General features: G+C 37.6%; 1 protein-coding gene and 1 pseudogene across 1 annotated transcript in view; one reads left to right on the forward strand and one right to left on the reverse strand.

The window, feature by feature from the left end:
• RRAS2 (related RAS viral (r-ras) oncogene homolog 2) overlaps nucleotides 1–27,574 on the forward strand; it is an 85,674-nt gene that overhangs the window by 44,189 nt on the left and 13,911 nt on the right. Inside the window, exons 2-4 of the mRNA XM_012654386.1 lie at nucleotides 24,302–24,389; nucleotides 25,294–25,396; nucleotides 25,568–25,685. Coding sequence (XP_012509840.1) covers nucleotides 24,302–24,389; nucleotides 25,294–25,396; nucleotides 25,568–25,685 — 309 coding nt within the window. The remainder of the gene's footprint in view (nucleotides 1–24,301; nucleotides 24,390–25,293; nucleotides 25,397–25,567; nucleotides 25,686–27,574) is intronic.
• On the reverse strand, nucleotides 444–1,582 carry LOC105818408 (annotated as a pseudogene).

Genomic DNA, 27,574 nt, shown 5'->3' on the forward strand with positions numbered 1-27,574 from the left:
TCTTGCTCAGGCTGGTTTCGAACTCCTGAGCTCAAGCAATCCTCCTGCCTCGGCCTCCCAGAGTGCTAGGATTACAGGCGTGAGCCACCGCGCCCAGCCTATGATCTTGTTTTATCATTTCTCTATTAAGCTCTTTTTCTCTTTTGAGTTGACAGCTTACCTGTTGTGAGTGCCTTAAGGTCAAGATCTAAGATTCTCAGTGTCCACAGACTGGAACTAATTCCCTTTATCATATCATGTTGGGTTCTTTTTGCTGGTTTATTTTCTAAATTTTCATATTTGGGTCAAACAACTATTTTATACTCTGAAAAATAAAACTGATATTTATTTGCTTCTCTCCACCATAAGTTTATTCTTTGTCCTCACTGCCTCTTTGATTAGGTCTTTATTCAATATAAGCTATCTAAAATGATTTGACCTTCATGGAATAAACAAATTTAAGTTTATGCAGCAGGCTTCTTTTCTTGGGTAGATTTCTTTCCTGCTGGCTGCTTTTCAGCTGCTGGTTTCTTGGTAGGTGCAGTCTTTTTTCCCATGAAAAGCTGCTTCTGCTTCTTAACACCAACAGCCTTAAGTTTGTGATTCCGGGCCAGGTGAAGAATGGTCTTTTGCATACGGCTCTAGCTTCAACATGATTCTCAGGTTTTCAGTGAATTCTTCTTCAGGACTCTATGATGAATCTTCTTGTGTGGTGCTTGACGAGCTCTTTGAATCTCTGGGCTTTTCAAGATTCTTTTAAGATCTGTGTTGATCATCTTGTTCATGGAAAGGTTGTAGTTACTCTTGAGGAAAGCAGCTTTATGCCAAATGCCATGCAATTCATCTAACTTTCAGAAAACACTTTCGGTCCAAGTGCAGAAACGTCCCACATGCCCACCAGGAGCAAGTTTCAAAATGTTCCTCTTGCTTGCAATAAGCAGAGTAATTCCAGGGACGTTTCTGAAGGCCTCGATGATGCCATTGTCCTCATTATAGATGATGCAGAGTCTCCTGTGTTGGATACCACAACAGTTTCTCATTTTGCCCTTGCCAGCTTGCATTTGCTGAAAGGCATAGACCTTTTTGATATCATTCCAGGCATTAAGTTTCTGAAGAGGCAAAACAGCCTCCTTGGTCTTCTTTGTAGCCTTCAACTTTTATGTTGAGCCACCAAAGGAACTTCCTCAGTAAGATGACGTTTAGACATGACCAGTGCTGCTAAGGCCCAGGCAGCAAGGGCAGAGCAGATGACATATTGCTTTTAGGTTGTGTTCACTCTATGGTGCCAATGGTCCCAGGTTTTGTTTGGTGCAGACATGCGACCTCTATGACACATATTTCCGGAAGCACCTTGGCCAGAATGGTGAATTTCTCCACTTTGAACTCTGGGAATTCAAGCCACAGCTCTGCGAATACCCCAAGACTCAATACTGATCTAATAACCTGCTAATTTACTGACAACATAGGGCTGTCTGTTTTTGCGCAAGTTAATGTGAACAAAGTTCACGGTATCTGATTGAATGGGAGCCTCGAACACAGCAGGCAAAGTGACATTTTTGCCAGGTGACATCTCCTTTTTGGAGTACACCGATATCGGTGGATGTGAACAAACCGTGGTGGGGAGAGCAGCAGGCCATGCTCCTCAGCCTGGCTACTCCTACCACCCTAAGTCTTTTGGGTATGTTCATGGTCTTTTATCAGTTGAGTATTGGGTATGAGATATTTTGAGAATATTTTAAAGGGAAAGGAGGATAAATCCTTCATTATGTATGGTAAACTTGCTATCTGTTCTCTTAGAAGACAGAGGGATCCTGGATAGTTTTTATCTTTTTTATTGTACTGCAAGTTATAGTCACATATCCAGGAAAAACTGCCTGCTTACTGACTTGACTTTATTGCCAAGTATCAGGATTAACTGAGGATTGTGGGGAGAAGGATTTCAGAAAATCTGGACATTTTACTCCATGAATCTAGAGAAAATGGGAGCAAGATATTTATTTTGTTTTCTGAAGGTAGCTCTCTGTGTAGTGCTGTGGTTTGGGGCACAGAATCAAGCCAGATTGTTGAGAATCAATCTCTGCTCCACCGCTTATTAGCTTTGTGATTTTGGACAGGTTAAACTCTCATGTCTCCCTTTTCTCACCTGTAAGATGGAGATGGTAATAAGAGTGCCCACTTCATGGACTTAACTATGAGGCATCAATGAGTTAACATAGGTAAAGTACCTAGTGCCTGGCACATAGTAAATTCTGTAGATGTATTGTTGCACAGTCAATACATGTGATTCAAGGTGTGCGAACATGTTCCCCTGAAGTAGTTTGAAATGTAAAACTTAATTTTCCCGAAAGTCTGATTTATATAGTTACTTTTGAATAGCCCCCAAAGTAAGGACTGAAAGTATCAAAAAATGTCTGTGTTTGGGTTATCTTTACAGTACACTCTGCCTTCCTGGGGAAACATATCTTCTGTCGCAGCTATTGCACTGCCCAGCTGAGCTGGAGTGACCACAGCACTGGGAGACAAGGTAGAGCCTCACCTGGCTGGGCTCAGGAGCCTTGCTGTTAGAGAGGGGCTTTGCTTCTCTTGTAAGGGCACACAGTCGAATAGATGCCATCTCATCGCTGGGGACTTAGTATTTTTAAAAGAAGTAAACATCCATGCAGGACTTATTAGGATAGTGATTCATCCATGCTGCAAGTATTTTTCTAGGGTTTATACTCAAGGCTTGCAGGAGTTTGCAAAGACATGGTTTTCTTTTCCTGCGTAAAGTAGAGCTTTAGTCTTAACTGAAAGGGAAAACATCGTGAAAATGATTGCTTTGTTCTTCCTGCTACCTTTGAAAATGACCTGATTCTCTTTTAGAAATACAGTTTATTTTAAGATTGTCCCCCTTTGTACATTTAAAAGGTTTAGAGTGATTTATTTTGTAGGGAAAGATCAAGAGGAAAAACTGTTTTCTTCGGTTTCTTTTTGATAAAAAACCTACACATTTCTTAAAGGTAAGTACCTGTGAATTTTGTTTCCCAAATTAGTGAATTGTCAGTATAAATTTGTTCATATTGGCTTTTAAGATTTTATTAATAAAGATCCTCTGCATCTTTACAGGTCTGTTTTGCATTTTTGCAAATAAATATGTTTCTGATAAGATGTATAGATTTTGAATTCTGTTTTCCCAGATGATTAAGAATCTGTGGAACCTTCCCCAGCACTTGTAAGGGTAGTGACGCCAAATGGCAGCGCATTCACATCTATGCTTCCTTAGCACCTTATGCTAAACCTACTCTAGCACTTGTCACTCAGAAACTATAGTATTTCTTCCATTCTAAGGTACACATTTATAAAATAAATTCTTATTTTAACATCTTTGTAGGATGCATCTTCCAATTGATGGCATCTCAGAGTCAAGAAAAATGGTATTTGTTGCTGTGTCTTGCCTCCTACTTGACTATGAGTAGACTCCTTAAGGACAGGAACTGATGCTCATTTATTTTATCTCTAATGTTTGATTTACATTTAAAACCCCACTTTTGTGAATTATGGTGTAGCAATTTTTAGGATCATCTGAATAGTTGAAATGAGAGTATCATCAGGATACTTTTGCAGGGAGAGATGTCGAAAAGGGGGCTTGGTTAAATGCTAAGTAGTTAAATGCTGTTTCTGTGGTCCCCTCCTTTGTGCCCTATCTGCCTTTCTGTTTTGGTTGATTCTCTTTGTATGGATATGTACCTCACCCACAAAGCATCGGTTTAGCAGATTTCAGTGAAGTGAAACAGTAAGAATTTTATGTTGTCAGTTATGATAGGCTATTGTTTTTTGAGCAAACTTTGGATATTGCACTGTGCCATTGTCACTTTCCTTTATGTAAATCAGGAAACAGGGAGTCAGTGTGTTCAGAGACATAAAATTTAGTCTGTGATGGTGGAAGAAGGGCCAAACTTCCTGCTTAGGGCTTCTGATTCAGTGTTTCAGATTACTGTTTCTGCTTCAGAAGAATTCTCTTCTGAACTACTGTTTTTGTTATTTTTTATTAGTTTAAAACTATTCATCTTATTTATAAATAGCTCTGTGGTTATGAGACTTTGGGCTTTCACATTCTTATCACAGTATATGCAGTGTTTGCTTGAAAAGGTAGCATTGGTCTGGTCTCCCTTTATTTTGCCTCTCAGATTTAATTTTAGTGCTAGAAAAAACTGCTTAGTGGGTTTGTTGTTTTCTTTAAGCTTTTATATGTGGGTGATTAGGAAAGTCTTATCTAGGACCTTAATTGGCATTTTCCTAGAAATGATTTCCATGTAATTTTTTAAATAAACTTTATTTATTTATTTTTTTTTAAGAAGAACTTCAGATTTACAGAAAACCCGAAAAGATAGTACAGAAAGTTTTCATGTATCTGGATCCAGTTCCTCTATTATTAACGTTTTACATTGTATGGTACATTTGTTAGAATTAAAGAACCAATATTGATATGTTATTATTAACTAAAGTCCATACTTTATTCAGATTTCCATAGTTTTTACCTAGTGTCCTTTTTCTGCTCCAGGATCCCATCAGGATTCCACGTTACATTTAGTTGTCGTGCCTTCTTAGGCTCCTTTTGGCTTACTTTCCTTGTTTTTGATGACCCAGACTGTTTTGAAGAGTACTCATTAAGTGTTTATAGAATGCCCCTCTATTGGAATTTATCTGGTGTTTTTCTCATGACTGCTCTATGGCTATGGGTTTTTTGGGGGAAAATAAAATGTCATTTTCATTGCATCACATCGAGGGTACGTACTATGGACTTACGACTACTGATGTCGATCACGTGGCTGAGGTGCTGGTTTCTCTGCTGCGAAGTTACTCCTCCCTTGTCCCCATATTGTATTCTTTGGAAGGAAGCTATTACGTGCCGCCCACCACTTAAGGAGTGGGGATGCTGTGTAATTTTGAATAAACGTATTTGAATGGTAGAGCTTTAGTTTAAAAATTTACCTAGCGTTAGTGAAATTTTTGTTTTTAACAAAAACATGACCATTTAAATAAAACATTAAAAAAATGTACATTCAGAGATTTAGTTTGTCAAAAGTTTTCAAGCTGTTTTTTGTTCTCAGTGTTTCAGCCTTTGCTATTGTATGGCAGCTGTTAGATGCTCCTCTTTGTTTTATGCCTTCTGATTGATAATTACTTTTTGAAAAAAATGTAATGGAAATGTGGAAGATCATTACGTCAAAAACTCTTGAATAAAATTTGTTAATATTTTGATCTGCATCTATTGCTTGTCTGCACTTCTTATTTCTACACATATTGTTTCTAAATTTGAAGACTTAGTTGGTATGTAAATTATGATTAGAGACCAGAACAGTTTAGGACCCAAAATGATCAAGGGGAAAGCACCTTGTTGGAAACCCCCATGACAATAAAACTCTCCTTGTAGTTCCCATTTGTGTGTTTCAATTATAAGGCTTATGTTAAAATTAGATCAGAATTTCCATTGTAGACTCTCAATTTCATAGTTGTGTAACTGCCATATAAACTTGATTGTAAACAAAGGCCTTTAATGATGGGACTTATTTGAGCAATTTAAGACAGGGTTATTCAGCTCACAGGGCAGAAAATACATGTCTAGCTTCACATTTTCAGTTGAGAAATTGTGAAGACAGGCTTCGGTTCTAAAGGTGAGTTTTATAATTTTTTCCTGATTTTCCAAATTTTCTATAACACGGATGTATTATTTTATAGTAAGAAAAAATAAAAACAGGTCGGGCACAGTGGCTCACGCCTGTAATCCCAGCACTCTGGGAGGCCAAGGCTGGAGGCTCGCTCAAGGTCAGGAGTTCGAGACCAGCCTGAGCAAGAGCGAGACCCTGTCTCTACTAAAAACAGAAAAAAATTAGCTGGACACCTAAAAATGTATAGAAAAAATTAGCAGGGCATGGTGTTGCATACCTGTAGTCCCAGCTACTCAGAAGGCTGAGGGAGTAGGATTGTATGAGCCCAGGAGTTTGAGGTTGTTGTGAGCTAGGCTGACGCCACGGCACTCTAGCCTGGGCAACAGAGTGAGAGTCTGTCTCAAAAAAAATATAAATAAATAATAAAAACCATAAAATTGTTAAATTCTTTTACTTAGTGATTACTCTTGAGACTTACTACGTTTTAAAACTAATGATTATTTTGACTACTTTCCTAGAACTACTAGAACCTTTGAATTATTTAATTCCATATACCCTCTTCCACCTTTTGTACTTTTTTTGGCTAACTGAATATTTCTAGTTCAGAGAATGAAAATATTTGTTTCATGGGTCTATGCCAGCAGTCCCCAACCTTTTTGGCATCGGGGACCGTTTTCATGGAAGGCAATTTTTCCATGCAGTGGCAGTAGGGGGATGGTTTAAGGATGATTCAAGCATTAATTTTATTATACATTTTACTTCTGTTGTTATTACATTGTAATATATAATGAAATAATTATACAATTCACCATAGGTTGGGGACCTCTGGTCTATGCAATAAGTTGTAGTGCAATGTATTGTAGTGTTGGTACCATGAAGATAGCTCTGTATTTGAGTTGTGGTAGCTTGTGAGTAGAAAAAAATTGTTTTTATCATCTCCTTTGGTTTATAAACTTCATAAAAAATAATAGGAAGAACAAATTTTATGGGGGCTGTATAGGTGTATAGTTTCCTAGGGCTGCTGTAACAAATTACCTCAAACTTGGTGTTTTAAGCAAAGGAAATTTATTCTCTCATAGTTCTTCTGGAGGCCAGAACTCCAAAATCAAGTTCTTGTCAGTGTTGATTCATTCTGGAGGTTCTGAGTAAGAATTGTTTCCATGCCCCTGTCCTAGCTTCTGGTAGTGGTTGGCAGTCCTTGGTGTTCCTTGGCTTGTAGACACATCACTTCAATCTCTGCCTTTGCCTTCACGTGGCCTTCCCCTCTGAGTCTTTTCTGTCAATGTGTCTCATATTTCCCTCTGTTTTCTCTTATTATAAGTTCAACAGTCATTGGGTTTAGGTCCAGGGTGATCTCAACTTAATTACAACTGCAAAGACTATTTCCAAATAAGGTTATATTCACAGGTACCAGGGGTTAGGAGTTGAACATATCTTTTTGGGTGCCACTATTCAATTCAGGAAGATTGAGTAATCATTCAATCTTCCTGAATTTGCTAATAAGCACTATGAAAGTGCTTTTACTAAATGGCATGATACCTATGGTATCTGACCTATTTTATATGCATATAAATGTGATTCAGAATGTAGTTGCATGTTTACTTTCTCTTCATGTGGTTTACAATTGATGTGGCATTCTTTTACTATGAAATTAGGCTGAACACATACAGACAAGCTGTAATTGTGACTTTAAATGGTGTGAGCAAGACCTTAAATTCTATGAATGTGTGCCATTTAGCTCTTGAGTATTTTAACCTACATACTTGGGTATTTCTGTAAGATGAATGTTTATATGTATGGTTCCTTTTGATATGAATGTTTGTCTCTATTAAAAGAGTTTAAATTTATCCAGTGATCTAGTCAGGCTTAAGTTTGTGTGCCGTAAGTAGAGATTTTATAAAAACTGAGAATTGGATGAAGGAGGTTATTAAACAATAAGTATTAATAAGAAAGGTGGTCCTTGGTATGAATAGATAGCCATTGTAGAAGTGCTGACCCAGCCTGCAGGCATGTGGTTTGAAGGGAAACTCTGGTGAGAGCATTCTGTCCTCTTTCATTTTGAGTTGAAGGCCATGAGGAATTTAGTTGTTTTTCTTATTAGGAAAATAAACAACAGTGGTATAGGCTTAAGGTTGTTTTAAGTTTAGTTGTGTTGTGGCCCATGTGTCTCCACTAAAACATAAGCTCCACAAGTGCCAGAAACATGCCAGTTTTATTTATTTATTTATATATATATTTTTGATGAGACAGAGTCTTGCTCTGTTGCTGCAGATGGAGTACTGTGGTGTCATCACAGCTCACTTCAACCTGCAACTCCTGGGCCCACGAGATCCACCTGCCTTAGCCTCCTGAGTAGCTGGGACTATAGGCACGTGCCACCACACCTGGATAATTTTTAAATTTTTTGTAGAGATGGGGCCTCACTGTGTTGCCCAGGCTGATCTTGAACTCCTAGCCTCAAGTGATCCTCTGGCCTTGGCCTCCTGAAGTGCTGGGATTATAGGTGTTAGCCACCCGGCCCAGCCCAGTTTTATTCTTATTCAGGACTTTATCCTAGGTCCTATGTAGTTAATACGTAACAAATATTTGTCGAATGAATAAACTTATTGGTATATTATGGACACTCTTGAAATCCATACATAGAGACATATCTCATTCTTTTTAATGGCTGTTTACTATTCTGTGATGGATATGCCGTAATTCATTTAACCAGTCCTCTCTGTTCCCCTGTTAGGGACATTTAAGTTATTAACAGGTTTTCACAGTAACAAAGCTGCCATGACATACCTTGTTTATGTGTATATGTTTATGTATCTTTGGTAGTTTATAATGTTAATTTCCTTCATTCATGACTATGTTTCTGTGGAACAATTGGGCACATTTTAAAATGTATGATTGAAATAATTTTCAAGTATAATTGACCTACATTTTCCTAAATACATTTAAAATGCTTTTAAATTTGTTTTCTTCTGAATCAGTGAAAATCTTTTGCCACAAAATCTTGAAAAAGGAGTCAGAAGCAATGTGTGTGTATACACTGTGTTGATTATCTTCTTGGGGTGGTTCTTGGCAAATCCTTGTGAAAGGAAGGCTCAAAACCCTTCTGTCCATTGCATAGCAAGGCTGGGAAGGAAGGCAGCAGCTATTATTGGATAAGATTAGGACACTGAATAACACATAACTCTTCATGCTTAAGAGAGGTGCCTAACCTCAGGGTGACCATATATCTATTTGCCTAGGAAAGTCCTGGTTTATGCTTGTCTTGATGTAATTATTATTAGCATTCCCTTTCAGTCCCAGTTTATCAGTAAGTTATATCATCACCCTCCTCAGTCTCTCCATTCTTTAGTCTCCTTGTCTGTAAAATAGAGATAGAACAGTGCCTGGTATATAGCAAAGCCATATAAGTGTTTGCCGTCACTGTTGCTGTTACGATTATTTGATCAGCAACATTTGTTTATCTTTCCCTGCTTCTTGAATTACTTCCTTCTCTTGGCCTCCTGGCTGCTATTTTCTTTTTTCTTTCTTTCCTACATTTTTGGTTGCTCTTTCTCAGTTTCCTTGCCTGGATCTTCCTAATTTTCCTAACCTCTCAACATTGGAGTGTCCCAGATCCTAGTCCCTGTTCTTTTCTCTGTCTGATCTAGCCGACTCCCAAATTTGTCTTCAACTTCACCTTTTCAGTGAATTCCAGACTCATTTCTCTCCTAGATGTCTAATAAGTACCTTAATAGTACAAGTGCAAAACCACTCTTTATTCTTGCTTCTCTTTTCTATCCCTTCTAACCTGTTCTAGCCCAATAAATGATACCACCATGCTTTCAGTTAATTAGGCAAAACAAACAAACAAAAAAACCCATGGCATCATCTTTGAGTCCTTTCTAACAGACACTATATCCACATCCAGTTCGTCGGCAAACCCTCTTGGCTCTCCTTTGGCAATACACGCAGATCTGGCTGCTTTTCTCCTCTGCTCCAGCCATCCTCGTTCAGGCTGCTGTTTTCTTTTCTTGATTTATTGTAATAGTTTCATAAGTAGTCTCTTTGCTTCCACCCTTGACCACCCTCCCTAATTCAATTTCCCCACAGCAGCCAGTGTTAACTTTTAATATAAAAGTCAAAACATTTTACTCCCCTTCCTCAAGCCCTTCTATAGTTTTTATTGCACTTTGAATAAAATCTGAAGTCCTCACTGTGTCCTTCAAGGCTCTTCCTACCTACCTGTTAATTTTCTGAACTCATTAACCACCCTCCCTGCTGTTTGTTCCATTGTAGTCACATTTCGTTGCCTTGCTGTTCCTCAGGCATGTTAAACATACTCTCACCTCATTGCCTTTAACTTAATGTTCCCTCTGCCTGGCATGATCTTCCCCTAGATGGCAGCAAGTCTCACTTCTCCAATTGATCTAGGATCAATGTCACATTGTCAGTGAAGCCTTCTGGCTAACTTATGCAATACCGCATCTCCCCCTGCAGCTCTTGCTGTTCCAGTTCCCTTCATTTTTCTTCAGAGTTCACATGACCTCTGATATATCTGTTTGTTGATGGTCCACCCTCAAAGAAACTGCAAGCCCTGTGAGAGTCTGGGATTCGATCCTCAGCTCCTGACAATGCCTGGTACGTTGGAGGTACTCAGTATTTGCAGATCGAGTGGGCTGCTGAGTGAGCCTAAGGAAGATTCATGTGGAAGTTTTAGCAGTTTAGTAGAACATGGACTGTGAAAATTACCTCCTTTTAATTCTAGTTTTGCTTCTGTAGACCATTCTGTGTTCTAGAATGGATGAGAAATGAAATTGGGGTTTTGGATACTGGTAGGTAACAATGGATAGAGGGGAAAGGAAATGAAAAAGGAAGTATTATAAGAGCCCAGACCCTGGGAAGCAGCAGTTACAACTAGAAGTGAGTTGGTTACCTACCTGCTTATGGGTAGGTAGCCTTTCATTTCTAAGTTTGGAAAGGAAGAAAACCAATTTTTGAATGCTCATTTTGAGCTAAGCAGTGTACTGAGTACTTTACAACTAACATTTAATTCACAATAGCTCTTTCAAATAGGTGAGGAAATGAGACTTAAGAAATTCAATAACCTTCCCAAGATCATATAGCAGTGAAATGGGATATTTAGATCTGACTGACTTCAAAATTCATGCTCTTTCTCATATTTCATAACACCTGAAGGGAGAGTCTATGTACAATAATTTACATTTCATATGGTGCTGTAAAATTTACAGAAAATTTTCATGTAGCTCATTTGACTCCTTGTAACAAATTTTTAAAGTAGCTATCACCTCAACTTAGTAGATAATTAATTAAATTTGGTGTCAGTAATGAATAACTTGCTGCAAATCCTACAGCTATAAAGTAGCAGAGCAAGGGCTTTGAGTAAATCTTGCTTGCCTAAAATCTGATATTCTTTCTATATACTACAGATTTAAAGCAAAGAATTTCTTGATAGCACCTATAAATTATACTTGACACATCATAAGAGCTAAATGTGTCATAGTAAAATTATTGAGCTGGAAACAGTTTTGGATCATGAAGAGCAAATTCCTCATTTATAGTGAAAAGCCAAGAAAGAGGTTTTCTCATCTAGGAAGACTGAGCTAGTTAATTGCGAGAACTGGGACTAGCTAGAATCTAGCTTTTATTACAAAGGAGTTTATATTTAATTTATCTAGGTTTTTCAAAACTCTTGTGTTCCCTCTTTCATTCACATATTTCATATTTGAAAAGCTACAAAAAAAAATTGCCTACTCGCACATTGTCTCCCAACAATCCAGTTCTTTTTACATGTAATAGAAATTAATGAGTTTTTGTATATCTTTCTAGAGGTTTTTATACACATAAAGCAAATGCATAAACTGTATGTATTTATTTAACAACATATCTTGCAAATTACTCCATATTAGTACACGAAGTCATCCTTTTTTTTAATGGCTATATTCATGGTGAACGAATGTTTCATAATGTAGTCAGTCATTTGCTGAAGGAAATTTTAACTTGTTCCTGGTCTTTTAAATTAAAGGCAATTCGTTAATGAACTACCTTACACATATCATTTCTTATCTGTCTGGGTGTATTGGTAGTATGAATTTCTAGTAAGTGAAATTGTTGGGTCAAGGAATATCTGTTCTTGTGTTTTTTTGTTTTTTTTTTAGTAACATATTAATACTTAGGCCTTTATTTTTAATGTAGCAATGGAGTGTTTTCATCTTGAATCACACTGCTTTTGTCTTTTCTGTTTGGCAATAATTTTTTTTGTAATTTAAAAAGTAATCACTTATTTTAAGGGGTAATAGGATTTCTTTTTTAAACTGGTACAGGCTATACACTTTGACGTTAATAGGGCAGGTTAAAGAAAGTGTAATGGAAGTAGTATTGCTTTGGAGTCAGACCTGATTTGAATCCCAGTGCTACCAGCCTACTGACTTTGTGACCTTGGGGAGGATATCTAACTGCTGAGCCTCAATGGTCTCATCTGTCAAATGGGAATAGTACTACCAGTCTTACAGAGTTGTTGTCTAGAACTACTATAGTTCTTTTTTTTTTAAATGAATATTCTTTTTTTTCCTGCGTTTTTTTATTTTAAAATACTAAAGGGGTAAAAATATTTTTGTTATATGGATAGCTTTTACAATGCTTAAGTCAGGGCTTTCAGTGTGCCCGTTAACTGAATAGTGTTCATTATACCTGTTAGGTAGGTTTTTACTCCTCCCTCCTTCCCGCTTCTTGATTTCCAGTGATGTTTACTTCTCTCTGTGCCCATGTGTGCCCTTCAATTAGTTCCAAATTATTAGAGAGTACATGTGGTTTTTGTTTTTCCATTCTTGAGATACTTCACTTAGGATAATGCTTTCAAGTCTCATCCAAATTTCTGCAAAAGACTTCATTTCTTTTTATGGCTGAATAGTTTGTTAATCCACTTATGAATTGATGGACACTTAGGTTGATTCCAGATCCATGTGATTGTGAATTGTGCTGCAATACACATTTGAGTGCAGGTGTCTTTTTGATAAAATGAGTTCTTTTCCTTTGGGTAGATACCCAGTAGTGGGATTGCTGGATTGAATGGTAGGTCTACTTTTAGTTCTTTGAGAAATCCAATTACTGTATTTCATCAATTGTCAGATAAACATTTTTTCCTCCTACATTTTAGTATCTCTGAAATTGAGATGTTTTATTATCAAAGCCATGTCATAGGTGTATTGGTAGCATTCTTTTTTTCTTGGCATATAAAATAATGGTTTTATAATTGATGGTGTCTTAGATTTGATGAAATAGGGTAAATCCACATACAGACACAAGTGAACTGTGTCAAGGCATGGTATAGGCAGAGGAAGTTCATTGTGATGGGGTTGGAAGTGGGGTGGATGGGGTGCTAGAGGAGTAGGTATAGCAATGGAAGTTTTATTCTAGGCCAGCAGTCAGCACAGTAGAACCACCACCTACCTAGTGGGAGGGTAGTACAACTGGTTGATGGAGCACTGGACCAAAAGTCTAGATATGTGGAAGTTGGAATTTTGGAGAATTGTTGATGGGTAACAAGACTTTGTCCTAGGTTGAAATTTAGGAACTGTATGCTAGTTTATGGCAGGAAGACTTTATAAGAATGGGACTAGAGGAAGAAAATATTTGTAAATCTTATCTCTAATAAGGGATTTGTATGCAGAACATATAAAGTACTTACACATTAAACAATAAGAAGGGAACCCAACTTCAAACTGGGCAGTCATTTGAATACACATTTCTACAAAGAAGATATATAAATGGCCAATAGGCACACAAAAAGATACTCAGTATCCCATTATGGAAATGCAAATCAAAACTTCAGTGAGATACTACTTTACACCCATTAGGATGATTGTAATCAAAAAGACAGATGCTTAATAACAAGTGTAGGTAAGGATATTGAGAAATCGATACCCGGTATCCTCAAACATTGCTAGTGGAAATGTAAAACAGTGCAGCCATGTTGGAAAACAATGGCAGTTCCTCAAGTTAAACACAGAGTTACCTATGATCTAGCATGTCTACTACTAGATATAGATATCCAAGAAAGCTGAAATTATATGTCCACACAAAAACTTGTACATGAATAATCTTAGCAGCATTGTTCATAACAGCCAAAATGTAGAAACAAGGCAACTGTCTACTGATGAATAGATAAATATATTTTAGTATATCCATATGATGGCAAACCATAAAAAGAAATGAGGAATGAAATACTGATACATGCTACAACATGGATGAACCTTGAAAACAGTATGTGAAGTGAAAGAAACCAGACACCAAAGGTCATATATAGTATGATTTCATTTATATGAAATGTCCAGAACAGGCAAGCCTACAGAGACAGAAAGTAGATTAGTGGTTTAAGTGGCTCTAGGGCTGGGAGGGAATGGGGGAAATTGGGAATGAATGCTAATGGGTATGAGATTCCTTTTGGGGGTAGTGAAGATGTTCTGGAATTAGATGATGATGGTTACGCAACCTTGTGAATGATTAAAAACCATTGAATATAGTATACTTTGAATTTTATGGTATGTGAATTGTATCCCAATAATACTCTTAAAAGCAAACAAAAAGATGAGACCCTGGTTCTAGGAAGGACCTGGATTACTTAGGAGATTATCAATATAAGCAAAGCATTCATGTAGGAGCAGGAACACACTGATTGGGAAAGTTGGTGACGAGAGAGAGAAATAGTGATGTTGGGGTTTGGGAATAGAAGAGAAGCAATTGTCAGCTGTAATATCATGTCAAAATCAGGTGAATAACAAAGGTAGCAACAGGGAGGCTCTGTATGCTTTCTGCCTGAAGTCTTTACTGGCCTGAGGTCTGCAATGTGGCTGAGCTTTCAGAGAGGACCTAGGGGCTCCCAGTGTTTGGAGGACCCCTGTAGGGAGAAGAAGGATACCAAAGTAGGGCCCAGGCTAAGCCCGGACACTTGAGTGTCCCTAGACATCAGGGACTGTCTTGTTCATCTAAAGAGTCCCACAGAGGTTAACATTATGTTGTTTAGGCAGCTGTGGTCCATGTGAGATAGAGTTAAGGAAGGCTGACTTTACTAAGGTAGTAGCTAGAAGGATAGAAAGGATGTGTAAATTCCCTAGGAGTGCAAGGTTCTGTCAAGGCAAGAACTGAAAGACGCAAAGACTTGTGCCTTGGTGTGAAAGAGAGAATATAATGGGATTTCCTCAAACCTCCCACGGAGATGGTGTGAAGTATTTTTTAATATCCACATACCATATACAATTGGCTTATATAGCCCTATCTGTTGTTCATCAGTTACTTCTGTCAATGCCAATTGTCACTCTGCTTTTAAATTGTTAATTCTTGGCCAGCTGTGGTCGCTCATGCCTATGATCCTAGCACTGTAGGAGGCTGAGGCAGGAGGATCACTTGAGCTTGGGAATTTGAGATCAGCCTGAGCAGCAGCGAGACCCCATCTCTACCAAAAATAGAAAAAAATTAGCTGGGCATGGTGGCACGTGCCTGTAGTGTCAGCTACTTGGGAGGCTGAGGCAGGAGGATCACTTGAGCCCAGGAATTTGAGGTTGCAGTGAGCTATAATGACGCCAGTGCACTCTACCTGGGGCAACTGAGTGAGACTCTGTCTCGAAAAAAAAAAACATTGTTAATTCTTATCCTTAAAACTTTATTTAGGCTTTAAATGTCATCCGTTGAGATGAGAATACAATAACTGGGGAGAACATAGATATGAGAGCAAACAAATATTTAATAGTTCAAGGGAAATTAACTTTATCATGCTACATGAAATAGTTGATACTGGCTTATTGTTGCTCAGTGGCTTCAAAATATTATGCCAACTCTAAGGATGACTATGTAGGCAGTACCTGAGTTAAGCTTGTCTTACCTGTAAATGGTTTGTATGTATGAATAGTAGATAAATATGTAGTTACAAAAGTGGTTAAGCTTGTCTTACCTACAAATGGTTTGTGTATATGAATAGTGGCTGTCACCATGGCAAGGCCCCTTCCTCCTTGTTGACAGTTTTCAAACTCACTCTACTGGTGTTAAGGACTAACATTTTTGTGTGATCTTGTTTACCCAATAGGTTAGTTTTATAAGTTGTAGTAGGGTTGCGGAGGAAGGGGAAGAAAGAAAGAGGAAATCCTTTCTCTTCTTTCCCTTTGAAGTCTGTGGTTTTATAAGGATAAAAGCCGTGAAGAATAAGCTGAATCTCCCTTTAGGGAGCTGATATCACGAAATAAATGTTGGTTTACCACCCAGTATAATTTTCCCTTCACAGAGTCTGAAGCTTTTCTTTTTCTTTTTGACCTGTGTCTAAATGTTGCTGAAGATTCATCTGGTTTAGAATTTTGCTTTTTAAAAGACCAAGCATTAGTTGATAGGTTGGGGTGAGTTATCTCATACTGCAGTGTGCTCTAATTTAAATGGATAATATTCTACTTAGTGTCTCTGGTGAGATTTAGCTTTCCTGAGGGTTTTAATTTGGGACTGGAAGGAACAGCGGGAAGAGAGATAAGTGTTTTTGTACGTAGAATATTTTTCAGACGCAGGCTAAAGCCAGGGGAGAGTGTGGTAGTGGGGAGTTAGGGCAGGTTCAGGAGGCTGGGGTATAAAAGAGGTGCCCCAAAGACAAACTTTTCCTCCTTATAAGGAGTCTTGCTTAGGTCTGGCTCTGTCTTCTTGAAAGGAAACAAAATTCTCTTCCCATTTCTTCTTGGGCTCAAGTCCATGACTGCTTCAGAGGTTAGAACCTGGGGCTGATACTGGCGAGGACCATAATCAATAGTAGATTTTGTGGTTTGGCCTATGGACTTAACTACAATTTAGAAAAAATTTTCTCTGGGGAAATGAGCACCAAATGACTGACTTAGAAACAAACTTTTGTGATAGAACCAGTTTATAAATTATCTTTATACTGTCCTTTTGCTGGTACATACCAGGCCCATTCGTTGGCAATCAGATACTATACATGAGGTGCATATATCTTAGCTGAAATTGCACAGAAGTCAAATGAAAGGCACTCGGTTGCTTTAATAAGTCTGAAACAGTTGGCAGCCTTGACTGAAGCCCTCACTAAGTTTTGTTAAAAAGAAACTAAAAGGTAAGCCAGGCGTGGTGATGTGCCCCTGTAGTCCCAGCTACTGGGGGGGCTGAGGCAGGAGGCTCAGGATTACTTGAGCCCAGGAGTTGGAGGCTGTAGAGCACCTGTGAGCAGCCACTGCACTCCAGCCTGGGCAGCGTACTGCAATCCTGTCTCTTAAAACAAATAAACAAAAAACTAAAAGGATTACTGGATTTAGTGTAGCTTTTATTATTCTGCATTAGAGTTCTGGGGGATAAATTATAGAGACATCTGTAATTATACATGTTAGAGTAAATGAAATAGTAATTTGAGTCAGGAAAAAATATGTGCTTGAGTGAAAGAATATTAAGCATATTGGAAACATTTGACATAAAAATAAGGGAGGGTGTTGCAGGGAACAAAAGTTCTCTGTGACTTGACAGCTGCTGTTAAAAAGTGACACAAGGAAGCGCCCAGCTCTGGCTCCCAGCTGCCTGAAGTTGCTGCAGTCTTCTCTAGTGTTACCCGAGGAATTTGCACTGCTGCTGTTCTAGAAAATAGAGGCTACTGATAGCTAAGTAGGTCCTTATTGTGCTCAGCGAAATTGATGCCTCACTTTCCATTATTATCTTCATAATTGTTGGGTTTCCTGACAGCCAGTATTTTGAGATCCTATGTGCAAAGTATACTCTTAACACCAAGAAAGTTCCAAAAACATGAGCTAGGCCTTGGGCACATGAAATTGATTTTTATGTGTCCTGGGACATATGTAGCGGGATTTTAACTTGAACTCTAATCCGTTTTAGCTTTTGTTGAAACCCCAAAGACTGAGAATAAAACAGTAGGTGTCAAGTTATGCTCGTATTCCAAGGACTTGCACAGAGGGTAGCTTTAAACTGGTTTTGCACACTTAGCCCATACTTACCTCCAGAAAATAAAAATGTTGAAAGAGTTCAGGATTATGAGACAGAGACGTTTTTGGAGAGAGCTGTTAGGACGTGGTGTGTTCCGTGTCCTTTCCTGCTTCCACACATAGCGGAGGAGAGAAGGATGCTTCTCTTTAAGCCCAGTCGCACACTTCTCAGCTCAGTCTCGAAGCTCTAATTCATATGAGTATTGACTCATGCAATTAAGACACTTAATTATTGAAATTACAATGTTCTTTGGGCTCAAGGATATTTATTATCAAAGAATGATTGGAAAAAAATGAGACTTGCCTTAGATTTCGTTCAGGAGCAAGGAAATACCTACCAGAGGGGTTTGGAAAGAAGATTTTATGTTTATACCCTGTTGAGTTTAGCTCAGTATATCAGTTATTCATACATTCATATATATACACATACATGAAAAATCAAGCAATTGTAAAAGTATCAATTGTATGGTATACATTACTCTTGGTATACATAATTTCCAAATCACAACTTTTAACAGTAAGACAGAACATTTGAAGTTTGGAAAATACAGACTGTTGTAAGGTGACTGTTGTCACCTTAAGGGTAAGAGGATATTGAGACTGTTTTCTGGTTGGAGCGTTGAAGGCATTGCCAAGAAAGCAAGATGTGATTTGGGCTTTATTGGCTATAATTTAGTAAGGGCCTATTGCGTGTCGCCTACTGTGCTTTGTACTGCACATTAGTATTTTTACTTTTCACAAAAATCTTACAAAGTTAGTGAGATTTCCATCTCACAGACAAGGAAACAGGTTCAGACAGGTTAGATGAGCTGCTTTAGTCTCCCACAGCTAATAAAAGTGATAGAGCTTTGTCCTGTCCATCTGACTTACACCACGGGCTCCTTCCACTCTGCTGCCCCCCAAGCAGCCTCACTCACCCAAGATGCAGTGCTGGGACAGCGGTGGGGCAACATCAGCCAACATTCCTAGCCTGGAGGAGGACAATGGAGGATACACAGCCCTTTGATCCTGAGGGGCAACTTGGTGTGCTTCCCCCCACCCCAGGAGTGGGAGTGGTTTCTTGCATCTGCTCTCTGGGAGGTTTTCCTTTTCTGTTATCCTTCACTGCCACATCTGAAGTGGGCATTGGAATATGCCTGCCTTAAACTAGCTGTTTTCACCCTTTTCTGTTGAGGAAATGGGGGATAGAGATGTAATCAGTTTACTCAAGGATTCAAACAGCTAGTGAGTAAGGATGGCATATGCGTTTGCATTTCAGGGTCTCTGACTCCAGACTGGCCCATGCATTTTCTCGTCATCATGCTGCCTCTAGTAAACATTTCACAGATGTACCTGTTAATAGACAGCCAGCCCTTATAAAATCTCATGTTTTGGTTTATTTTATCATAATTTTAAAAGCATAGTATGTGTTTTAATGATGGAATTAATAATAGGGGAATGTTATCTTAAACTGGAGGGGAACAGAGAATCAGATTTTTTCATTTAGAATGTTCCATGTGTAGTATAGGGGCAAGGAGTGAGGGGAGTAGGAACTCCAGGAGAAGAAATGAATGTGAATTTGTTACTTTTGTTTTTTCTTGTTTCTTATTTTTTTATGATACTTTTACTCCTCATTCTATAGGCCAATAGAGGAGTTAAAAATTTGAAATTTTATGAATTTTATTAAATAGCAAGAATTCTAGAACATGAGCTTAGGATCAGACATGGACTTAAATAGTTCTTGTATTTATTAGTTGGGTACCTTGAAGAAGGAATGTAATTTTGTGCCTCACTTAAAAAAAGTCTGTGAAAGGGACTATCTTTTGAAAGGGTCATTGTGAGAATGAAATGAGAAAATATGTTTATGAAGTAATAGAATGTAATATTATAATCTGCCTTTCACACAATAAATGCTCCATCACTGGAGACTGCTGTCATTGTGACCGAGGATATTTCACTTTTTGTGGGAGCAGTGGAAGCAGGGATGGAGGGTGAGGGTGAGTGTGCCTCACCTCTGGAGTGCAAGAGTAGTAAAGCGGAAGGAGCCTTGGCCGATGAGCCTGCAACCTTCAATTTTAGTACTGGATCTGCCAGCTATTTGGTGTTTAAGCACTAGGCAGGTCACTTTACCTCTCTGACAAAGTCCCTGCCCTCATGAAGCTTATATTCTAGCTGGGTGGGGAGAGGGATAGATAATCAAAGTAAAAAATAAAAGATAAGAAACCTATGTTGTTGAGAGATAGGAGGAGGGAGGAAGGAAGAGAGAAGGAAGCGGGGGAGAGAGGAGAGAGAAAGAAACTAAAAAATATTCCAAGCAAGAAAAAATATCAGGCTTCTAGTTGACTTGGTGTGAGTAGAGTGAGGTGAAAGCTCAGGGTTAAAAAAGGATCTCTTATCCTCTTATGTGCTACCACCAGATTTAAAAAAATAATTTTAATATGAAAACCATCAAATATGTGCCCAAAGTGCAGAGAACATACATCCATATGTACATTACCCAGATTTTGATAGTTATCAAGGTTTTCTCACATTTTTTTTGTTTCATCTATTTCCTTCCTCTCTGCTCCTCTCTCCTCTCCTGGTCCCTTCCCCTTTCTACGGGTCATGGTTTTCCTGAGAATGGTACTCTGCTTGGAAATGTCCTGTCACTTGTTTACAACTCCCCAAGGGGTACCTTAGATCTAGCCTCCTATCCTTTTTATACGCAAGTGTAGTAGAATTAACCAATATGCTAGATTCACTGAGTTTCCCAGAATCTCCAATAAATTACCAGTCCCAGTGTGTAGACCAGGCACCACTCCGTGGCAGTGTTTGGGAACTACACTCTCACCAATAGCTTAGTGTCAGGAGAAAGTAAGTTGTCGCTCTTGCCCACAGAATGCTGAAGGGCAGCTCATTCTTTCTCCTCACGTTCTTCCTTTTCCTCCTTAATGTAGCTTCTTTGAGTGAGGAGTTACTGAGTTGGCAGTTCTCTTAGGAGGCCAACCAGAGCCCCTATTCTACAATCTAGTGGCATATAATCAGAAATATCCCGATTATAATACCTTGTCATTATTAAGGTATTATAATACCTTACCCAGACCAGATTTTATCAGGGGAAATAGATCTCCCTGTCTGAATGGGATAGTTTCCCTAATCCTAAATGTTTTTCCACATCTTCCAACAACCTTAAAGAGACTGAAGTCCATTTCCCTTCTAACTACCTGGGAGGCGTCCTGCCTTTCGAATGTGACATTACCTTTCTTCTGGCTAGAATCCTTCTACACACATCCTTCATACGCCATCAGGAAAGCACAGTGGTCTCTCCACCCTCCACCCCTCTGTTCTCCTTCAGTGTGCTCTTCTGAACACTTTAGTCCACCCTCCTCCCCGCCCTTGCCTGAGCCTCTACTGTCCAGTTCAATGCAATACTGTGCTTGTTTTCTTCTTCTTCTTTTTTCCCCCACTTTCTGCTACAGAACATCCCTTCTGGGCTGTAGTTCATAACTTCTTTCAGCTTCAGGAGAGAGACGTGTTTTCTTTTCTGGCAAATTGCTGGGGTCTTATGTTTATAAGTGAATGCACACATAGTTCCTGTGCCTAACTGCAGTATTAACTGCCTAAATTTTGTTGCCGTCTGAACAAGCATGGTATTGGCATGTCATGCTGTTTCTTTGGCCTGGCTATGCATTTAACATGCATCAGTGTGCCCCCAATAATAGCTTAACAATTAGATGTTGTATAAAAGGCAGTGGGCTCTGTGAAAGTAGCGACCTCGTCCTTATGGAGTACAGAGTATATAGTAGGTGCTCCGTATATAGTAGATGCTCCATGCATAATTGTTGAACAAATGAGTGAAATCAAGATAGCAAGAACAATTGGCTGAAGGGTTTCAAGTAGTGGGAAATAAGATTTTGAATGGTGAACAGCACATACTAAACTGGAGGGTTTTGCATACTGTGTGAAGAAACTGCTGAATCCTATAAGCAACAGAGAACCATTTAATTTATATATCCTATAGAATTAATTCATATACATACAAAAAAGTACACAAATCTTAAATGTACAGCTTGATAGATTTTTACTTATGTACATACCTGTGTAATTACTGCTCAGATCCAGAAAATATTTCAAGAACCCCAGATGAGGAACTTTTATCTTGATTAATAACATTTCGATATTAAGTCCTACAGGTCACATGGTTGGTCTGTGGTGTAACTAGGACTAGAATTGTAGCAACTCAGATCTCTATACTTGAATAAAAACGCTAGTTCAGACTATCGTAACTGCATGACAAAAATAATACAATTATGGTTAACATTTACTAATCATCAGCATGCCTTGGCACTTTTTATATATTACTACTTCATTTTATCTGCTTCACAAGGTTTTGTTACTATCTCTATTTTACAGATCCTGGAGCCTAGAAAGGCACAGTGATTGCCTCAGATCCCACAGCTAGGAGTAGCAGAGTTAGAATTAAACCCAGGACTAGAGACTGATTTCTTATTGGTGATCTGTTGCTTCAAATATCTGATATCCAGGTTTAAGTAAAAAAAAAATGTAATGTCTTTGTGGTGGGAGGCGATGGTTTTATTTGTTACATGCACACGACTGTTCTTAGGTGTATTCTGACCTGTGGCTTCCCAGAATATTATGAGGCGGGGAAAGGTATTTTTGATTCTGTGGCAGTCAGGCCCCAGAGTGCTATTCCTTAGGAGGAAGAATCTTTCAATGAGGATGTCCCTTTACAACTTACACGTAGCAAGAAGATAATGGTCTTTATGGACAAATTATGAAAATAGAACACAGCATTGGTGAGATGTGGACCTAAATATCCAGAAATCCCAAACTATTAATTTGTCTTAAAAATTAATATCAGTGAAATAAATGCATGCCAGTGTTAACAATGTGGCAGAATTCTTGTGTGGGTCAAGAGCTAAGATACTGAAAGAAAATGTGAAAATTCCACAGCCACTAAAAAGAAGTACAGTTTATTATAATGGACTTCAAAGTTACATAAACCGACAATTTTCTGTACATGTTAACATCCTCATTTAGTCTCACAATGCAAAACACCCCATCACGTTTAAAGAATTCTAGCTATTATTCATGATTTGGACATCTGTAAAAATATATTTTTTATTCGTTCATTATGTTTTCAGCCAAAATGGTAGGGACACTATAGCACTTTTAGGCATAAACTAGGAATAGTCAATGAAATTCAGATTTTAGAACATGAAAGCATGGTGAGAAGTATCAGATTGCTGTGGAGAGACATGTTTCTGGAACTAATCTTAAAAGTATAAACAATGCTTTGTCCAACTTGCTTGTTGGTAAAATACTGTAGTTTCATGTTGTTTAGAGTAGTGAATACAAAGAATATTGTTGTCAGTTTTATCTACTTTTTGGAGAGGTGTGGGTGCCAAATAAGTTCAGGGTTGTTTTGATAACCTTTTATGTTTAAATGAGGATGAGATGATTGTGGAGATGGCTTCCTATTAAAAATTACTGCAGTTGGTAAATGTTTCTTTTATAGACTGTTCAATAAGTCATGCATTTAAGTGAAACCATCACAAAGGAAATAGGATTATAGATATGGAATTTTGTGATTGAGGTTATTCTTAAAATATAAATGAAATGTGGAAAGTACCCTTCAAAAATAAGTACATAAAGTCATAGTATCAGGCAGATTAGTATCCTCCATAAACCAGGAGTTTCTTTACTGTCTTGTTCACCTTTCTGGTGTTTGCATAGGTCACCATACCACAGGGGTGTCACTTAAAAATGCTGTGTCCCTAGAGCCAGCAGGTCCTGCTTCCAAGAATCCTTGCCTGAAGAAGGCTGAACACCCTTGGTGCTGGGTCCTAGCAATGAGCTGTCTTCCTACAAGTCATTTCCCCAGATTTTGTAATGAGCTGGTGGGAAAATCGGCTTTGAGGGAATCAGTTCAGAGTAAAGGAGATACTCAAAACAAAAGGAGGATGATGTCAGTGTCCTAGTTAGTGCTTTTCTATAAAGGGGGAATACATTCTCTCAGATTATTGTTGTTTTCTTTTAAAAACTTTTTACAGAAAATTGTGAAAGGTATGCTAAGATTCTTCCATTCTTACTTAGATAACTGTCCTTTCTTATGGTGATGATTTCAGAAGATAATAGGTTTGGTAACAGAGGAGAGAAACAGAATTTAAGATAAAAATCAATAAAGATATCAGTGAAAGAATAAGTTTGAGATTCCTGCAAATGAAAAAATCTTGAAATGGTATTTTCTTGCTGTAATACGTAAGATAGCTGAGAGGGGAATAAGACAAAGCGTGAGAAAAGTGGGAGATGGAATGTTTTTGTCTTGTCTCCATTTCTTTTCAACTACTTACATTCTTAGGACTGATTCTTACAATCGCCTGAAAATTTGAATAAGTTAGAATTATATTAATAACTTACTGTGTTTTTCTAATTTTTCTAGAACTTGAGATCTAGGTTCTTAACCTTATATAATTGCAGTAGATCCTTTGCAATCTTCTTGCATATTTTAGATATGAAAATTCAGAGATATCTACTATCTTTTTTCACTTGGGAGGTGCTCGGAAGAGACTTCATTTAGTGTGGAATTGACATAGTAGTATAAACTCTAATACAGTGAAAATATTTTCATTAGTTCTGGATAAGTAGAATTTGTTAAAGTTACATTGGTACATTGATAGGCAAGTAATCATAAATTTTAAAAAGGTTTTTTTTTTTTCTATTTTGCAGTCCTATTTTGTAACAGATTATGATCCAACTATTGAAGATTCTTACACAAAGCAATGTGTGATAGATGACAGAGCAGCCCGGCTAGATAGTAAGTAACTTCCTTTATTTGATAATTTGCATATCATATTTTTAAAAAGTAACCTCTGATGTTTTGCTAGGTTAAATAGTATATTTGAAATATTAGATGATCTTGAATATAAGCCCATCTCTCACAGGTTTGACAGATGAGTCTGCATATTGGACAATTTAAATATACCTCAGTAAATGAAAAGTAAAACAGTAATTGAATTGATGTTGTTCTGGTGAAACTAGTCTTGTAATTTGTTGAATTTATTGGCACAGTTGGAAAAAACATGCCGGGTCTCAACTATTCTCATCTTTGGCAAAGGCTAAAATGAGTGAAGTGAATATAAAAAGGGTTCAATATTTATTATCTTAAAATTGATAGCACAGAGGCTTTAACAGATAATGTTTTGTGTCTGCTAAACATCTCACCTCTCCACAAAAGAAAGCCCTGTTCTTCTAACTTGTATGATTTTTATTCACAGAGATCAACGACATTAGCATTTGTACTAATTATGGTGTATGTGTGTGTTGGGGAGGGGTGAGGATGTAACCCAGATTTCTTTCTTGTATTTATAGGTATCTTTTCCAGTTTTTTCCATGGAGGGAATAAAACATTGTAGGTGATTTCAGAGGTTATCTGACTCCATCTGATTACATGTGTTTGGTATTTTTAAGCTTTTAATTAGTATGCTAATATATTCTAATCACAAAGCCAGTCTGTACTGATGAAGTTAAACCCCGAAACTGTCAGCTATTAGAATATATTTGTCTTTAGTAGTCATAATAAAGTACTAAGAGAGGAATGCCATTTCCTTACTATACCAAGTATGAGGCTCTCTCTGGGGGACCCACAAGGCTTGCCTTTGTGGGGAAGCAGTTTATAAAATTAACACAAATATAGTTAAATTTTTTGCTTTTTTCTTTAGTTTTGGATACAGCAGGACAAGAAGAGTTTGGAGCCATGAGAGAACAGTATATGAGGACTGGTGAGGGTTTCCTGTTGGTCTTTTCAGTCACAGATAGAGGCAGGTTTGTATCAGTATTAAAATGTGGATCCATGATTGCTGTCTAGATTACTAGACATTATTGAATTTGGATTTTTTTAATATAAAAAGGAAAAATAATAAAGTACTAATTGGGGCATGGGACTTGGTGAATTCTGATACTTGATCAAACTGATTAATTTTTTTTTTTTTTAAGTTTTGAAGAAATTTATAAGTTTCAAAGACAGATTCTCAGAGTAAAGGATCGTGATGAGTTTCCAATGATTTTAATTGGTAATAAAGCAGATCTGGATCATCAAAGACAGGTGAGAAGGAACGTCATTGTTGGGAAACCAGTTGTTTGTAATTATGTTAGTGAACTGATAGAGTTAATGAAATAATTGAAAGTCCCATGATCAAAAAACCGGTGCTTGAATGTTTATAGCTGATTCTGGCACATTGGCTGCTAGAGAAGTCGCAACAGGTAAAAAATAAAAAGGAAGATTTGGGGAAATTAAATTTTCAAATAGTTTTACACAAAATTTTAGAAGACTTTGTAAGCCTGCAAGTATTTGTCCCATCTCCATTCACATGTAATACTTACTTGGGTAACGTCCAAAACTCTAATTTAGTTAGATAATCTTAAAGTTACCCCTAAAGGCCTAATTTATTCAGTGTTAATACTTAATTAACTTCATGTAGAGCATGGCTTTATTTAAATTACAGTATTTGGATTTTTCCAAAGTCACTTTTATGACTGAATTTTCTCATTGGCTAGCTCTAACATCAATAACCTGCAAGAAAAAAATATTATTTAGCTATAGGCTAGTTTATTTTCACTTGTTCCTTTACCCAATTAATGAAATTTTATTATTTAAAAAAATTTTTTGTATATATTGTGCACTCATCTTTGTAGGGGAGGGAAACAAAGTCAGATGTAAGTTAATGCTGGCTCTACATTATTTGGGGATTGTTTTTGTGTCTTTTTTTTTTTTGAGGTTGTTAGCCTCTACCCCACATTTGGAATTTATTGTTTAAATTGTTCCTGTTGCTGGTATTTAAGTACTCTTGTTTTTATATAACCTTGTGTTAATAGATTCTTAAGATTTTGTTGGAAAGTTGCAAACATTAGGAAAAATTGGTTGATAAAACAGCATTGACGACAACCTTCTGTTTTGTAGTTAACTGTTTAAAACAGTCTTTGATATGTGTTGTATATGTAAAATTTTGTTGGAAGCAAATCAAATTTAAAACATTGACTTAAGAGAATGATGTATTATCCTAATGCTAAGATTTGGAAATGTTTACTGGTGATACTTAAGGATAGAATAAATTTTCCTGCTAGGTTTCTTTCAAATCTGAATTATTGTAAAGTTAGGGTTAAAAGCTTGATCTTCATTTCAAATCAGTATAAACTGTTGGAAATAATTTAGAACACAGCATTGTTCACATTGTAAACCTAGCATAGAGAATCCATCAGTTTTTTAAGATTTAATTTTTTTTTAGGACATTTCCTTGGAGGTTTCTGAACCTAATTATATTTATTAAATGTTGCTCAGTAGAACCAGTCTACTGCTCTTTTCAGTCCCATCTCGTGTTAGAAACTCTCTGTTGCCACTGGATCTGGGAAGTAATGACAAAGTAGATGTCTAGTGAAGAAGAGGCTCTCCTCCCTGTCTCCTGCTATCTTCTGTCCCACCCTCATATGCTTCCTGCTCTGATTGCAAAGATAGAATCTTTCTCAGATCTTTCATGGTGGTAGCTCCAGTGAAGGAATAGGTGGGGGACCTGGGGTAGGTGGAGGTCTCCTGCAGGGTAGGCAGTGGCAGATTAGGGAGAGGAGGGGGGGTGTATGCCCACTAGGACCTGCCATGATCAGCTTGAGGCAGGGGTTATATGAGCTATTCTTAAGTTATATAGATAACTTAAGGTTATCTATATAACCTTACAGGTTGCTTACAGGTTGAGCATCCTTAATCCAAAAATATGAAATCCAAAATGCTCCACAATCTGAAACTTTTTGAAACCCAACATGACGTCACAAGTGGAAAATTTCACATCTGACCTCATGTGATGTGTCTAGTCAAAACTTTGTTTCATAAGCGGCAAACCCATGGAAAAATGAAGCATTGTAAACAAGCCATTCAAAGACTGCTGTATATTTTTCTAAGCAACAGATTGTAGGGAAGATTCTATTATATATTTATCAAAAGCATATATTTGT

Source organism: Propithecus coquereli, unplaced genomic scaffold (genome assembly GCF_000956105.1).
Source record: "Propithecus coquereli isolate 6110/MARCELLA unplaced genomic scaffold, Pcoq_1.0 Scaffold44, whole genome shotgun sequence".
Classification (NCBI taxonomy): Eukaryota; Metazoa; Chordata; class Mammalia; order Primates; family Indriidae; genus Propithecus; species Propithecus coquereli.